The 14928-nt window shown below is 50.8% G+C and overlaps 2 protein-coding genes across 4 annotated transcripts in view; both read right to left on the bottom strand.

Moving 5' to 3' along the window:
- Positions 1-314: 314 nt before the first annotated feature.
- LOC130397509 (mitochondrial glycine transporter A-like) lies at positions 315-4890 on the bottom strand. 2 transcript variants are annotated; one of them, XM_056604856.1, is made up of 7 exons: positions 4509-4890; positions 3922-4046; positions 3716-3800; positions 3329-3508; positions 2528-2696; positions 2078-2238; positions 315-1298 (listed from the first exon to the last, which is right to left on the bottom strand). In XM_056604856.1, exons 1-7 carry the CDS (start codon positions 4521-4523, stop codon positions 1176-1178), a joined length of 858 nt encoding a protein of 285 aa, XP_056460831.1. In that variant the 5' UTR covers positions 4524-4890; the 3' UTR covers positions 315-1175. The 2 variants fall into 2 exon arrangements, 1 of the variants encoding a protein (XP_056460831.1); XR_008900112.1 differs by having other exon boundaries at positions 1208-1298; positions 2078-2321.
- A 972-nt stretch (positions 4891-5862) lies between these two features.
- The window catches only part of LOC130396550 (myosin-9-like), a 43147-nt gene continuing 34081 nt past the window's right edge, over positions 5863-14928 (bottom strand). For both annotated transcript variants that reach the window (XM_056604780.1, XM_056604781.1), the window contains 14 exons: positions 14419-14625; positions 14038-14142; positions 13458-13610; positions 12894-13142; positions 12435-12647; positions 11785-11997; positions 11034-11195; positions 10460-10588; positions 9908-9996; positions 9289-9412; positions 8643-8851; positions 8265-8373; positions 7912-8084; positions 5863-7406 (listed from right to left, as the gene is read on the bottom strand). In XM_056604780.1, the coding sequence (XP_056460755.1) occupies positions 7298-7406; positions 7912-8084; positions 8265-8373; positions 8643-8851; positions 9289-9412; positions 9908-9996; positions 10460-10588; positions 11034-11195; positions 11785-11997; positions 12435-12647; positions 12894-13142; positions 13458-13610; positions 14038-14142; positions 14419-14625 (2244 nt within the window). In that variant the 3' untranslated portion in view covers positions 5863-7297. The remainder of the gene's footprint in view (positions 7407-7911; positions 8085-8264; positions 8374-8642; positions 8852-9288; positions 9413-9907; positions 9997-10459; positions 10589-11033; positions 11196-11784; positions 11998-12434; positions 12648-12893; positions 13143-13457; positions 13611-14037; positions 14143-14418; positions 14626-14928) is intronic.

Below are 14928 nucleotides of genomic sequence, written 5' to 3'. Positions count from 1 at the left end.
CTGGCCTATTCGTGTTTGGCCCTGGCTCAAAATCTGGGAAATATTACACACGCACACACACACACACACACACACACACACACACACACACACACACACACACACACACCCAACACCAGTACACCACGTTTAAACATGAATAGTAATCAGTCTAAGTTTAAACGCTGATGTAGTGTTACTCCTCCTTAACGAGAGATGCTTACAGAGTGCATATCTCAGATCGTCTCGTATCAATGTCACTGTGACCAGAGCTCAGTCACTTAATGATTATTTCAACGGAGCCGTTAATGAGTGGAAGAGTTCAGCAGCCCAGCCAAAAGGTTTTATTGAATCATAAAATGAAAACTAAGACTTGAGAAAATGGATTCCTATGCAAGGAGAATCCCACCCATCAACGTTTTAATCACAAACAGAGGAATAAAGTGGTCGATATTAATGTTTGTTTATTTAGATAATGTAAAAGATCGTTATTGGACAGAAATTGCATATGAATCCATATTTATTATCCAGATAAACATTACACAAATAAGGAAAACATGGTCCAAAGGTTAGTATTCTAATTAAATACAGCAAAAACAAAACAAAGACCAGCTTGTTCTGTAAGAAGCTGCATTATGTTAGAGAATTTAAAAGCATTAAAAAAATATTAACTCTGTAACAATCTGTTAAAAATAACCACACATTCATTAAAAAAAAAGCTGAATTTTCAGCAGTATAGCAGCACTATTAAATCTACAGCTTCAAATGAGCACAGAGTCTGACCCCAGTGTAGCGTCTGTCTGGTTGAGCGTAGCTTAGCTTAGCTTAGCGTATAGTAGCATGTCAGCCATTAAGGGCTACTATTGTCCGTCTTCTTTGCTCCTCTGGTCAACATTCGTTCCTTCACCAACGTCCAGTGTTCCTCAGACGCTGATGCAGACGGAGTGTGTGTGTACGGACCCCCCCCCCCCGCCCTGGATGGATCTCTCGGAGAATCTCTCTCTCTCCGTCTCCATTAATTTAGTCCTTTCGACCATTGATCCTTTCTCCCCGTCTCCGGTGATCTAGTCCTCTCTCGACCAGTCCTCTCTCGACCAGTCCTCTCTCTCTCTCTCTCTCTGTCGCCATTCATCCAGTCCTCTCTCGACCGGTCCCCTCCCTCTCTCGGTCCGTCAGCCCCCCTTCCCCCATGGTCCTCAGGACTTGAGGCCGACCCTGGTCATCATGGTCTCGTAGACGGTCCACGCCATCGCCGCCATCATGGTCCGCCGCAGGCAGCGAGGCACCGCCCCCCGGAAGAACCCCTGCACGCCCTGTTGCTAGGAGACCACACACACACACACACACACACACACACACACACACACACACACACACACACACACACACACACACACACACACACACACACACACACACACACACACACACACACACACACACACACACACACACGGTTATCTTGCTATATTCAACAGTTGAGGTGATAATTTTTATGAATCATGACCATTCCATTATGGGCTTCATTAATAATAATAATAAGCACTCATACGAGTTCACCTGGAGACAGGTTTGCTCTTGACCAGTTAAAACGACTAGTCGAGTTGACAGACCCTCAAGGGTCGTTTTGAATCGTCCCTCCACGAGACCAGCAGTATTATTTCCTGAACCGATTCCAGCGTGGTCAAAGTGGCCCACAAGATAATCCTCGACCCTTGAAGCGAGCGGTAGGGATTAGCTCTTAACTGGAGTAACATCTACTCTGTCGATCCAGAACTGTTCCACTGGTTAACAACTTCTCCGTACTGCTCGCTCCCAGTAGCTCTACAAAACGTACGGGTGGAGATACTGAACGGTCAGAAACTGAATTTAGGCCCAATCCCATTTCTACCCCTTACCCCTTCCCCTTACCCCTCCCCCTAGTTTTGAAGGGGTAAGGGGAAGGGGGAAGGCATAAGGGGTAGAAATGGGATTGGGCCTAAGGCCCAATCCCTTACCCCTTTAAAACAAGGGGGAGGGGTAAGGGGAAGGGGTAAGGGGTAGAAATGGGATTGGGCCTAAAGTTGAAGGTTCTCAGTCTTAGGTTTGAGGCGTTTACCGAGTAGACTTGGCGCACGGCGGCGGCCGTGCTGAGCCCGCTGCCCACCTGGACGTTGGTCTTCACCACGTCGGCCGGCTGCGTGATGAGGGACGCCAGCACCCCCGCCCCAACGCCGCACAGGAAGTGGGCGGGCGGCCCGTAGGACGACGAGCCCAGCTCTGGGGTCGGGGGGAGATGGGGTCATAGAGGTCAGAGGTCACAGCAGGACTCAGCACAACACTGGGCCGCATGGGACGACATCCTGCAGAAGGTTGAACTTCTATCACAACTAGTAGTTTTACCAGAACTTTGACTATAACTTCTACCACTTGTAAATTGACTTGCTTCTACCACTTGTAGTTTGACTAGAACTTCTATCACAACTTGTAGTTTGACCATAACTTCTACCAAGAACCAGAGTCTACGTGTCAGCCGACCCAGCAGCCTAACTGGTGGTGTTACTGGTACCTGTGGGCAGGCAGGCCTTGGTCTGGGTGTAGAACATGACGTAGATCCCGGAGAAGGGGGCGTCTCTGAGGAGGGTGGGCACCAGGCCGGAGAACAGGGCCCGAGGCCCCTCCGTCTGACACATGCTGCGCAGGGCCCCCACCACGCTGCTGTAGTTATACCGTCCAGACTGCACACACACACACACACACACACACACACACACACACACACACACACACACACACACACACACACACACACACACACACACACACACACACACACACACACACACACACACACACACACACACAGTTAGGCCGTGTTCACATCTAGCGTTTTTTAACGACGTCAGGCGTCTTTTTGGCAACTGACCCATCACAAGCGGAAAATTGACACTTCATCACGAAGGAAACTCTTCGAAACTGTCAAAACAAGAAACAATGGCGGACAAATCACTCGGGAAAGTGCCAGTGGAGCGATCAATAGTTTTAATTACAGAACATGTCGAGATCTACGACATGTCTAATGGGCTCTAGCCTGGATACGTAGTAGGCGAGTGACGTCGGGTCAAGACTTTGGGGTTCACACAAAAATCCTTTCATGTGAATTTAAAATGCATTTACATTTTAAATGGGTTTGAGTGAGGGAAATGCATCTCATTATTGTTGTTGTTCAGTGCTTCTAATGTCCAGGGTCCAGTCAATCTCGGACTCCTCAACTCATTATTTATTAGTGAAGTTCAAGACACTGACAGCTTGTTAATCCATTAAAAAACACATCCCCGGTTGAACACGTCGTCTCCCCCCCCCCCCTCACCTCGAAGCGCGTCTTGATGACGGTGACGGGCAGCATGAGGACCCCCGCCACGCTGCGGGCCCCCGCCCCCAGGGCCACGGCCTCCAGGGGCCCCAGCCCCCGGCCCTGGAAGAAGTGCTGCTTCAGGGAGTAGTAGGTGCTGAAGTAGAGCCCCAGGCCAGGGATGGTGCGGGCAAACGACTACAGAGACACAGGGGGGGGGGGGGGGGGGGGGGGGGCGAGGAGAGAGAGAGAGAGAGCGAGAGCGAGTTATTAAAGTCTTATTAATCAGTATGTTTAAGCTGTACTGTAGAATTTATACAAATTCGTAGTAGAATTGTTCAAGTAATAATTTTTAGACTGTTTGTGTGATTGTAATTAGTTTGTGTGTGTGACTGTCTCTCTCACCGGGGACATGCCCTTCCAGAGCCCCACCAGCTTCTCCGTCCGAACCACGGTCAGGAACACCGACACCATGCCCACCCGGGCCGAGCTGGGGGGGGGGGGGGTGGCACAAGGTCAATCGCTGTGTGTGTGTGTGTGTGTGTGTGTGTGTGTGTGTGTGTGTGTGTGTGTGTGTGTGTGTGTGTGTGTGTGTGTGTGTGTGTGTGTACCCAGGCTGCACGGTGCCCTGCAGGGTCTGCAGTCTGGTCTTGATGAGGTCCAGCGGCTGGAAGAGCAGCGTGGAACACGTCCCGCTCAGAGAGCCGCACAGGAAGGCCTTCAGAGCGGATTGCACCTGGGGGGCACGGCGGGAGGGAGAGCTGGTGAGCTCCATGGAGGAATTATGAGTTATGGAGAAACGGTAAGAGTACGAGGCAGAGAGAAAGGGAAAAGAAGAGAGACTGACGGACAGACTTGGGTAAGAAAGGTTAGCGGAGATAAAGATAAGGAGTGTTAATGTGTTACGCCCCGGGACAAGGAGAATGAGACCGAGAGACAGTGAGACAAGAGATTAATCTAAACGCGCGTCATTGGTTAAGAGATAATTTCCTCGTGTTCATGTAGGCCTACTAACAGCTTTATCAGTAAAAAAGAACGTGACCGCATTCATTCTGGATATCTAATCAGTACACTAGTAGAGAAACAGACAATTCGATGAACAGGGACATCTCTGCAGAGTAACGTTTATGATTAATGTTAAATAAGTAACTGCATTTTAATGAAGATTTATGAACACAAGTGTAGCTAGTAAACTCACCAGGGAAAGCTCCATGATTCCTCAGAGGAAACTCAGCAACACCTTGGTCCGCTTCCACTTTCCGTCCACAACGTTAAAAATAAAAACTTCCAGCAGTCTTTGAAATGAAAACCACCATAAAAGAGTAATTAACACCACACTGACCAGCATGTAGCAGACGTTGTCCCTCTGCGGTTCCACACACTGTGAATCCTCTGAAGGAATGATCGGATCCCCGTTCGCCTGACCGACGTCAACTCTCCAATCAAGTAAAGTTAATTAGGACACGCAGACCCCGTGAGACCAGGCTCCTCCTGCTCATCATCTGGAGGGCTGCCTTCTGTCCGTTCTACACAAACCCAGACAGGGCATTCCCTGTGTGACGTCACGACCCATGTATCAAACTTACCCCGACTCTCAGAAGTCTGAAACTTCAAACAGGAACAGGTTCCAGTAAGACGAGTTGTGATGGCTGGGAGATTCCGTCTGAATAACTCAGTCCGGATAGTTCCTAACAATTGCCATGAAGACCCCACAAAACACTCTCCAAAACCAGCCGGTTCCTGTTCCACAGCCTCAAGGTTCAGATCCAAGGGTTTGAACGTATAGAGGGCGGGACCTGTCTGAGGTTCCAGCCGATCGCCGATCCGAGCCTTACAGTGGGCGGTATCTCTCTCAGCTACCGACCAATCATTGATCCGGACTGTTCCTGTACGCTCGGACCCTTGGACCCACTGGTGTCTCTACGCCCCGCCCATCGACCAACGCCCCTCCCATCGACCAACTGGACACGGGCTTTGCAATAACATACTGGCGTTGGTTCATTTATTTGCTGTGGTTCACTCTGAATATATCACATATGACCCTAGAATATATTATAGTTTGTCAAATCTGATTCCTACGTCCCCAAATAAAATGTTTGCGTTACCAAATTATTTAAAATAAATGACATTCATCTTTGAACCTTGTAACTCGTCCTTTACAGCTTTCTAGTAATACATGACTAAATAATTGTTTTCTCTGGAGTATAGCCTACAATATTGTAACGGTTTTGATTTGATAAGACATGAAATTTCTTTTAACTTTCATAATCATATTCAACGGTTTATTTTGTGACTGTCCCTAACACAGGCCCGCCGGTCCGGAGGCAAGACCCAAAATAATATGATAATGAACATCCCCACATTTGACTCTTGTTGATCACTCCTTGGGGTTGCTGATGAAAATCCGGTTCCCACTAGTTAAACCATGCGCTCTATAGGAGAAAACAAGGGACCACGGCTGCCCCCTGGCGGCCACGTAAGGACACTTCAAAAACAAAGTCGGAGCAGAATTCTATTAACAGAAAATTAATAAGACCCGTTGTATTCAACAAAAGAACCCAAGCAATCGTATAGCAGTTTAGAAGCCTCTTTATTGCAATATCAATTAACAAGTAATCTGTAAAGATTTTTTTACTTCCAGAGGTGCAGACATACGTTGAACAATCAAAAAAAAGTACTTTTTTTTTCTTCATTTGGTTTTTTTCCCTGTATAAGTGTGGAAGAAAGACTTTGAATCGAGATAATTTTGGAACACCTTTAAGTCCTCCGACCCAACCAGCAGTGTGCCCCCCCCCCTCCCTGAGCACAACGAGAGGAGCCTTAATGTCATCACTACACCTTCATATAAAACCACCCCTAATGATATGTCACCATCCCAGGACCCCCACCTGACCACCCCCTCCCTCGCCTGGCTCCTCAGACCAATCAGAGTCAGGAGGGGGCACCAGACACCCCCGCAAGAGGGGCCCTAATCTGTCGGCATTGAACCCCACAACCTCCTTCCTCCCATACACTAATACAGCCCCCCACCCCTCCCCCATACTGGTCGTAGACGAAGACAAACGTTAAACCACGCAGGGTTAAAATACATAGATATGGTGGGTCTGACGTACAGGTAAGGCTTTAAGTGTTGAGGAGAGCGCTATAGTCGGGTCTACTTTAGGCACATGGATACGAGGCTGTGGCGAGGCCCCGGCTGGAGCGCGACCGGTTGTAAAAATAGAAAGTATCTGCGAAGCCGCATCATCGGGGATGAGTCCTAAACCGGTTCAAACTGCCCTCACCGCGGCGGTTGGCCGACTGATGCATTCTTGGAGCAGGGTCTGGCGTAAAGTACGGACTGAATTAATACGTCCACTAAATCAATACATAATAATCAATAATGAGCGAGCAGCCTCTTGTACAAGCGAGGCGCGAGAGCTAAAGCATTAAGGAGCACAGATCGCTCACCGTCACCACCCAGAACCGTTTCAAGCCGGCTCCATCTGGTCCAGATCTGGACGCCCACACACCTTTTGTCCCCTTCCAGTAATCCTCCTGATTAAGGAGTTATTTGTGTTTTCTTTTCTTCTTTCCTCGATTAAAAAAATAGATATTAAACCAAGGCCTTGAATACGTTTCCATATAAAAATATTTTTTTTCTTTTCGTTAATTTTTTTTAAGCTTCAGGGAACAAGTAATTATGATATTTGGCCCTCCCAAAAAAGCGCGTAGGGTGTATTAAGAATACGTCTCAGCATGGTCGATTGTCTGCATATTGGTGTGTTTTTACCGTTTGTTTTGCAAGCGCAAGAGTTAAAAAATGTGCATAGATTGTCACTCCTATCATTGTGGAGAGTGCGACTGAACAGCCAAATTCCCTTCCTGTGGATCGTACAGTACACCCCCCATCCTTCTGTACAGTCAGTTGTGTTTTGCTATAAATCGTTGGTGTGTATTCGTCATGCAGTTCTGCCGGAGACCACCATAGGCTGTTGTGGCGCCGCCTCACTCGGGCTTGGGCTCCGGGGTCTCTGGCTTGGCCTCGCCCTCCTCGTCACTCTCCGCGCCTGACCGCGTCACGAAGCGACGGATGGTGATTGGCAGGTCGCCGCGCCTGGGGAGGAGGGGAGACGTTGAGACCTCATACCAAAAGGTCAGGGGTCAGGAGCTCAGAGGTCAACACGGACCTCGTCACGTCACACACTCCATCGTCCACCGTTACTGACTGGAGATCAGTAAGATTTATATTCATTTTTCTTTTACAATTCATTAGTTAAATATAGATGTTATAATATCAATTAATCTCAACACATCGGCCAGGACTAAAGAAAAGAGCAGGTTATATGTTGACCGCTTCCAATGTTGTATCGGCCATACTTAAGAAGGAATCATACAGAACATAAGGAACTTAATAAATTATATTTAAAAAAAAAAATTGGTCAAAATAATCTCAAATTAGATTATTTCCCCAAATCATTCAGCCCTGCCCTATTCTCGTCATTTACTCTGCCTTCCACGACTATTAATCAATGAAAAGTCAAGGTATTTGGTCTGGACGGGGTCCTTACCGGAGCTGGGGGGGGGGGGGGGGTCTGGACAGGGTCTGGACGGGGTCTCACCTGAGCTTGCTCTTCAGCGTGCTGACCTCCCGGTTCATGGCGTCGGCCGACTCCGAGGCGTCCTCCAGCTCGCGCATCAGCTTCCTGCGGTTGGCGTTGGCCCGCTGCGCCTCCTCCTCCGCCTCCTCCAGCTGCCGCTTCAGCTGCTTCATGCGAGAGTTCAGCTTGTCGGCCTGGAGGGGAGGGGACGCGTCAACACAGACGTCAACACAGGGCCACCACGCGGCATGGGGGTACAGGTCTTTAGGTATGTTGTATCAGGGTATGGGGTATCATGGGGTACCTTGTCCTTGGGTTTAGGGGGTCAGGCGTCAGTATAGGGTATGGGGTATCAATGGGGTATCATTGGGTACCTGGTCCTTGTACTGCTCGGTGTTGCGTCTCTCGTCGTCCACCGTCAGGATCACCTCCTTCAGCTTCTTCTCCGTACGGCGGACCAGCTTAGAGGCCGCCTGCCGCTCCCTGGAACACACAGAACCCGGTGTTAGAACCTAGAACCTCCCTCTACCTCCCCAGAACCCGGGATAAGAACCTAGAACCTCCCTCTACAGAATATATTCTCTAATGTCTGAACTGGTCTCATAGTGGACTATAGTGGTGTCTGTATGTCTGACCTGGTCTCCTAATGGACCAGTGGTGTCTGTATGTCTGACCTGGTCTCCTAGTGGACCAGTGGTGTCTGTATGTCTGACCTGGTCTCCTAGTGGACCAGTGGTGTCTGTATGTCTGACCTGGTCTCCATGTCCAGCTGCTCCTCCAGCTGTGCGATCTTGGCCTCCATGGCGGCGATGGCGGCCTTGTACTTGCTCTTAACGGTGCCCTCCAGCTCGCCCAGCTTCAGCTTCAGCTCCTTGTTCTGCCGCTCCATCTGCGCCCGCGCCCCCTCCAGGCGCTGGGAGGTACTGCGCTCCGCCGTCAGCTCCACGTTCATCTGGTCCGTCTGGGGGGGGAAGGGAGAGGGGGGAGAGGGGGGAGTCAGGGGACGGTGAGGAGATAAGCGGTAACTAGGTAACCACTGGTCTAGTATTATGAGTTAGGTTTAGGGTCACTATGAAACCACTAGGAGAGGATACAGTATGATGGAGAGCACCCGGTCAGCTCTGACCGGATCCAACAGTACTCAGAGCGAGCAGAAGAGGGTTAGATCAGATAGATCACTAACATACATAGAGCCATAATTAATAGATCAGTAACATAGCGATGGGTGGGTCCTAGATCTATAGCAGTGGAAGCTGACCCACAGGTCCTAGATCTATAGCAGTAGAAGCTGACCCAGAGGTCCTAGATCTATAGCAGTAGAAGCTGACCCACAGTTCATAGACCTATGGCAGCATAAGCTGACACACAGGTCCCAGATCTATAGCAGTAGAAGCTGACCTGCAGCAGGGCTCTCTTGAGGCGGTCGTTGACCAGCTCCGTGTTGCACTGCTCCTCCTCCAGCTCCTCCTCCAGCTGTGCGATGCGAGCCTCCAGCCTCCTCTTCTCCTCGGCCACCTGGGCGCTGGGGGGGAGAAGGAGGGGCAGAGAGGAGGGAGGAGCAGAGAGGATGAGAGGGGAGCAGGGAGGAGAGAGGAGCAGGAGGGAGCAGAGAGGGGCAGGGAGGAGAAGGGGGGAGAAGGCGTTAATGCAGGTCAATGGTATGGACTCCCATAAGGTGAAGAGTGAGTAACTAAGGTGGTTTTCATTCAAACTTTTCCATAGAACCTCAATATGCAGAGTGTGAATCCACTCAGCCTCTATACCTAACATCATTCTGTTCAGCTAGGAATTAAGGTTTCACCTTAACCTCACGTTTTAATGAAACTCAACTGTGATTGTCATCAGTCTGAACTTCATATGAGCATCTGCTCATCGACTAAGGTTCTGCAAGTATTATTAAACAGGCAGAGGGGGGGAGGAGTCAATCTGTAAAGGTGTGATTGTGATTGGACGGGATAAGGGGTCAGTCTGTCGAGCTGTGAATCTGATTGGACCAGAGGCAGGGGGCGGGTCTTACTTCTTGGCAGCCTGGCTGTTGATCTCGTCCTGCAGCTCGTCTCTCTCCTGCTGGGCCTGTCTCTTCACTCTCTCGGCGGCGGCCAGCTCCTACACCCCCCCAAAGAGAAAGTGGTTAGGCTCACCTGCACAGGGGGAGGGGGAGGGGCAGCAGGAGGCACCATCACAGGCTCTACCCCCTGGTCAGTGTAGCGTGGAGTAGGGGCGGGACTAAATATCGACACAGCGATATATCGTTGCCCTTCTTATCTCGAGCAATACGAGAATAAACATGCTGGCGCCAAATATCAACATAATTTTATTATTTTTATCAGGTTTGTTTTTGATTTGTTTTTGCCCTGTTTTGTGCTTTATTCATGGTGAGTAAGACGGGTAATATCACCCACAAAAAAAACAATATTTAATGAAAGAACGAGGCGCTCTACACTGATTTCCCTGCTCATCGAGGAGGCGCTCAACACGTGAACGAGGGAAACTTGAACACAAGTTAACTAACCAAAAACGAGACGTTTGGACCACGAATAAACCAATGGAGGGACTGAGGGGGACTGACCTCCTGCATCTGGATCATGTCGGCCTCCATGCCCTTCAACTTCTTCTCCGTCTCCTTGGCCTGGGCCAGGATCTCCTCCCGTGACATGCGGGTGTCCTCCAGCTCCCGGATCAGCTCCTTCATCTGGGCCTGAGGGGGGGGAGGAGGAGGAGGAGGATGAGGATGAGGAGGAGGAGGAGATGCCAGGGTCAGTGTTGAACCAGGATCAGTGTTGAACACAACATAACATCTTTTTTCTAGTCATTATAAATGTGTATAATTCAACTAGACTCCGCATAGCCTCCCCCCTGACCCCCCTTACACACTTATTGTATGTTGTACGTCCTGCCACTTGAAAACAGTACTTAGCATCGTTAAGCATCTTATCCTAGCTGTCTCTGTTGCATACGGGGAATGGGTAAACCTAGTGATTATTAGAGCTTGGCACTTGGTCCTATGAACATCCTAACTGTAACAACAGCAATATAGAGTGGTTTCTCTTTCTTGTACTTATTGTAAGTCGCTGTGGATAAAAGCGTCTGCTTAACGCCCTGAATGTAAGTGTACAATATGAAAACGTCATGCGCGTCTGTACCTGGAGTTTCTTGAGCTGCTTCAGGGCCTCATCGCGGTTCTTGTTGGCCATGTCGATGGCTGACTCCAGCTCCTTCAGGTCCAGCTCCAGCTTCTTACGCGCTGCCGTGGCAACGGACCGCTGCTTCCTCTCATCCTCCAGCTCCAGCTCCATCTCCCGCACCTGGAGGGGGATAGAGGGCGGAGGTCAGACGCATCCCATAATACGGGAGACCGGTAACTAAGGAGACACCCTTAGCCTAGGGACCAGCAGTGAGTCCAGACCCAGGTCATTAAGGGGACCGTTCAGGTTCGAGCATCGTGCTCAAGGAGGTTTGAATTCCCCATCCTTTCTAAACAAGCAGTTTATTAGGGTATTAACGGGCTGGAAAATCCCATTGATACCCTATTGGTCCCGATGCGACCTCTGAAAATGTCACATTGGGAGTTTATTGCACTGAGCTGAAGCGCATTTGATTCTTTTTCCATCCAGTGATCCCAACATTCCCTGGAGCGGGACCACACAGGAGCGTCTGGAGCCAGAGACAGATGGGAGTCTGGCCTCCGCCCAATCAGAATACAGACTGAGGGGAAGGGATTGGAGAAAGGTGTCTGGTCAGGAAGGAAGAGGGCTGAGGAGGAGGAGGAGGAGGAGGAGGAGGAGGAGGAGGAGGAGGAGGAGGAGGAGGAGAGGATGAAGTGGAGTAGATCTGAAAGGAGGAGACTGAGCAACAAAGCAGGAGTAGGAGGAGGTTGTCTGTCAGCAGCCTCACCTGTTTGACCAGCGCTCTCTTCTTCTCCTCTCCCATCTCGTCGCGGCCGGCCAGGTCGCGGTCGTACTGCGCCTTCATGGCCTGCATGTTGACCTCCAGACGCAGCTTGGCGTCCTCCGTGGCCTGCAGCTCGTCCTCCAGCTCCTCCAGCTGCACGCGCATCTCCTCAAGCTGCTGGTCCTGGCCGCGCTTCGACTTCTCCAGCTCGTGGACCTGGAGGGGAGAGAGGGGGCAGACTGGGGTCAAGCATGGGAGGACCCACGAGGAATCGAACGCTGGGATGCAGGAGACCAGAGGTAGAAAGACAAGAGACGTTTTGACGGTCCAAATATATGGTTAACACATTTAGAGGAGAAGACCGGTTTGTGTGGTGAAGTATCATTATAAATGTAAATTATCTAGTTCTGAAAGAAAAGTTTGTCGACAGTAAGTTAACCGACTATCAATTGCCGTCATCGTAAGAGAACCATCCAATAAGAACAAGTCTTAATAGTAGTAACACTGTTCGAGGCTCTATTGGTATATTCTCGGTATCGGCCGACACTCAAGTTTACAAATCGGTATTCGGGAAGGAAAAAAAGGTTTCGGACTATAACACGGGCCCTTTAGGGCTCTCCAGTACAGTCAGAGGTGGACGGCGGGGGACGTACACTCTTGCCGACGTCGTCCTTGGAGGAGACCAGGTCCTCCATCTCGGCGCGCAGCAGCTTGTTGTTGCGGTCCAGCTCGTCCTTGTTGTCCATCAGGGCCTCCAGCTCGCGGGTCAGGGCCAGCGCCCGCGTCTCCTTCTCCCGGGCCTCCGCCTCCGCGCGGTCCCGCTCCTCCGCGTAGCGCGCAGAGATGGTCTTCTCCTCCGCCAGCATCTGGAGGGGTCAGGGGTCACTGGTTAGAGGCACTGGTTATAGAGCCACTGGGCCTGGCTGGGACGGTTTGTCTTTCCCCATGTCTAGCGTCTTTCAGAAACGTTGGGTCTTATTTAAAATAAGACGAAGCAATGCATTTTTTAAATGCTTCGCTCCCTTTTTCCAGGCCAACATAAACGGGCGTGACGAAGCTAGGTCACAGCCGAGGCCGTCATGATGTTTCATGGGGTCTCGGTCTCCACTCACCTGATCAAACTTCTTCTGCTTCTTCTCCAGGTTGGAGACGATCTGCCGGAGGTGGTCCTGGTCGACCAGCAGGTCGTCCAGCTCCTGCTGCAGCCGCGTCTTGGTCTTGTCCAGCTTCTCGAAGGCGGCGCACTTCTCCTCCATGCGCTGGCTCACGCCCTCCAGGTCCCGCTGCAGCCGCTTCCTGCCCTCCTCTGCGTTCTCCAGTGAGCCCGCCTCCAGCTCCACCTTCTTCTTCATGTCCACCAGCTATTGGACAACAGTGCATGTCACTCAGATCTCGGGCATCAAATCAAAGCTTTATGTAAAAAGCGATTTTGATGCCTAAACAGCAACACAAAGTCCTTTACAACCACAAAGAGCTTTATTATTTGAATTACCATTTTACTTTATTATTATTATTAAACTATTTTATTTACTATTTAACAAATGATTATTGTCATTGTCTAAAGGTAGTTCCTTTAGAAACAATTCCCAAGCCCTCAGAACTCTTTGATCAGGGGGCCAGGGCAGAGGGGGCGTGGCCTGGTCTGGGGGGACGTGGCCTGGGCCAGGTGAGCTTACCTGCGCCTGCACCATGAGGAGCTGCTTCTCCACGTTCTTCTTGGTCTCCTCCTCCTCCTCAAGCTGCTCCCGCAGCCCGTTCTGCTCGTCCTCCAGCTGCCGCAGCTTGGTGTTCATGGAGAGCTTCTGGCGCGTCTCCTCCGCCATCAGCTCCTGGGGAGGGGGAGGAGGGAGGGGAGAAAGGAGGGAGAGAGGAGGGAGAGCGAGGAGAGAGAGCGAAGAGAGCGAAGAGAGAGGAGGGAGAGCGAGGAGAGAGGAGGGAGAGCGAGGAGAGAGAGAGCGAGGAGAGAGAAGAGAGAGCGAGAGCAAGAGTGAGAGCAAGAGCGAGAGCAAGAGCGAGTAAAAGGGAAGAGGGAAGGAGAGAGGAGGGAGAGCGAGGAGAGAGGAGAGGCCATGGCAGGAGGGTCAGAGCGAGAGAGGCAGATAAGAAAGAGTGTGGCGAGAAAAAGTATGAGAAAGAAACAAAACAATGACAGCAGATGAGTCATCCATACAACAGACAGTTCTATTGAAAAAAACAATCCGCTGCCAATCTAGTGTCCAGACCCTGAGGAGGTCTGAGCGGCTCCGCTGGTCGTACCTGGACGTCCTGGAGCTGCGACTCCACGCTGGAGCAGTCCTTGGTGGCTTTGATGGACTTGCCCTCCACCTCGCTCAGCAATCCGCTCACGTTATCCAGCTCCGCCTGCGAGGAACACGGGGAGCAGAGTGTTGAGCGGAGGTTCACACAGCATCAGGGGTAAGGATCAAGACCGCAATCCAGCACTTAACCTTTTCACAGTTATTCTGTATTCGTCGATAGACATATCGTGATTTATCATTTTAGGATTTTCAAACAATATATTGATCATGGCAGAATCGCTGTATGGCGATTATCGGTATCACGGGCCATGTATCGGTTATCGTAGCATGAGGTACCCTGTGACCCCCCCCCCACCCCCTGGGAGGCACGGCGTCTCACCTGCAACTTGGTGACCCTCTCGGCCAGCTCCTGCCGCTGGCGCTCGCTCTCGCCATGCTTGACCTGCAGCTCCTGGACCTGGCCCTCTGCCTTCTTCCGGCGGTGCTCTGACTCGCCCTTGCCCTGCATCAGCGTCTGCAGCTCGATGGCCAGCTCGTTGCGCTCCGACTCCAGAGCCTGCTTGGTCTTGTCCACGGACACCTTGTTCTGCAGGAGGAGGAGGAGGAAGAGAAACAGTCAGAATCTGGACCTGACTGCACTTTGGTTTGCTTTAAAATGATTTATCTAGCGCTTTTCTGACCAATGGCCACTCAAAGCACCCATTCAACGTACACATTCACACCGACGGCAGTGTCAGCCATGCAAGGCGACAGCCATCTCGCCGGGAGCCGTTAGGGTTGAATGTCTTAATCAAGGACACCTCGACACAGCTAGGAGGAGCCGGGGATTGGACCTGCTCTACTTCATAAACAAATCCAGCCCAAGCCTTCTCTCCGAACTTGGCCGTGA

Source organism: Gadus chalcogrammus, chromosome 2, assembly GCF_026213295.1.
Source record: "Gadus chalcogrammus isolate NIFS_2021 chromosome 2, NIFS_Gcha_1.0, whole genome shotgun sequence".
In the NCBI taxonomy this organism is placed as follows: Eukaryota; Metazoa; Chordata; class Actinopteri; order Gadiformes; family Gadidae; genus Gadus; species Gadus chalcogrammus.
The sequence above is the reverse complement of the archived record's forward strand: the minus strand, read 5'-3'. Positions and strand labels throughout refer to the sequence as shown.

Excerpts from the sequence above, each read along its gene's own strand:
- LOC130397509 (XM_056604856.1), bottom strand. Across the intron at positions 3,509-3,715 it reads TCTGGAAGGGCATGTCCCCG|TCGTTTGCCCGCACCATCCC; the intron begins GTGAGAGAGACA and ends GTGTCTCTGTAG. Across the intron at positions 2,239-2,527 it reads CAAGGCCTGCCTGCCCACAG|AGCTGGGCTCGTCGTCCTAC; the intron begins GTACCAGTAACA and ends CCCCGACCCCAG.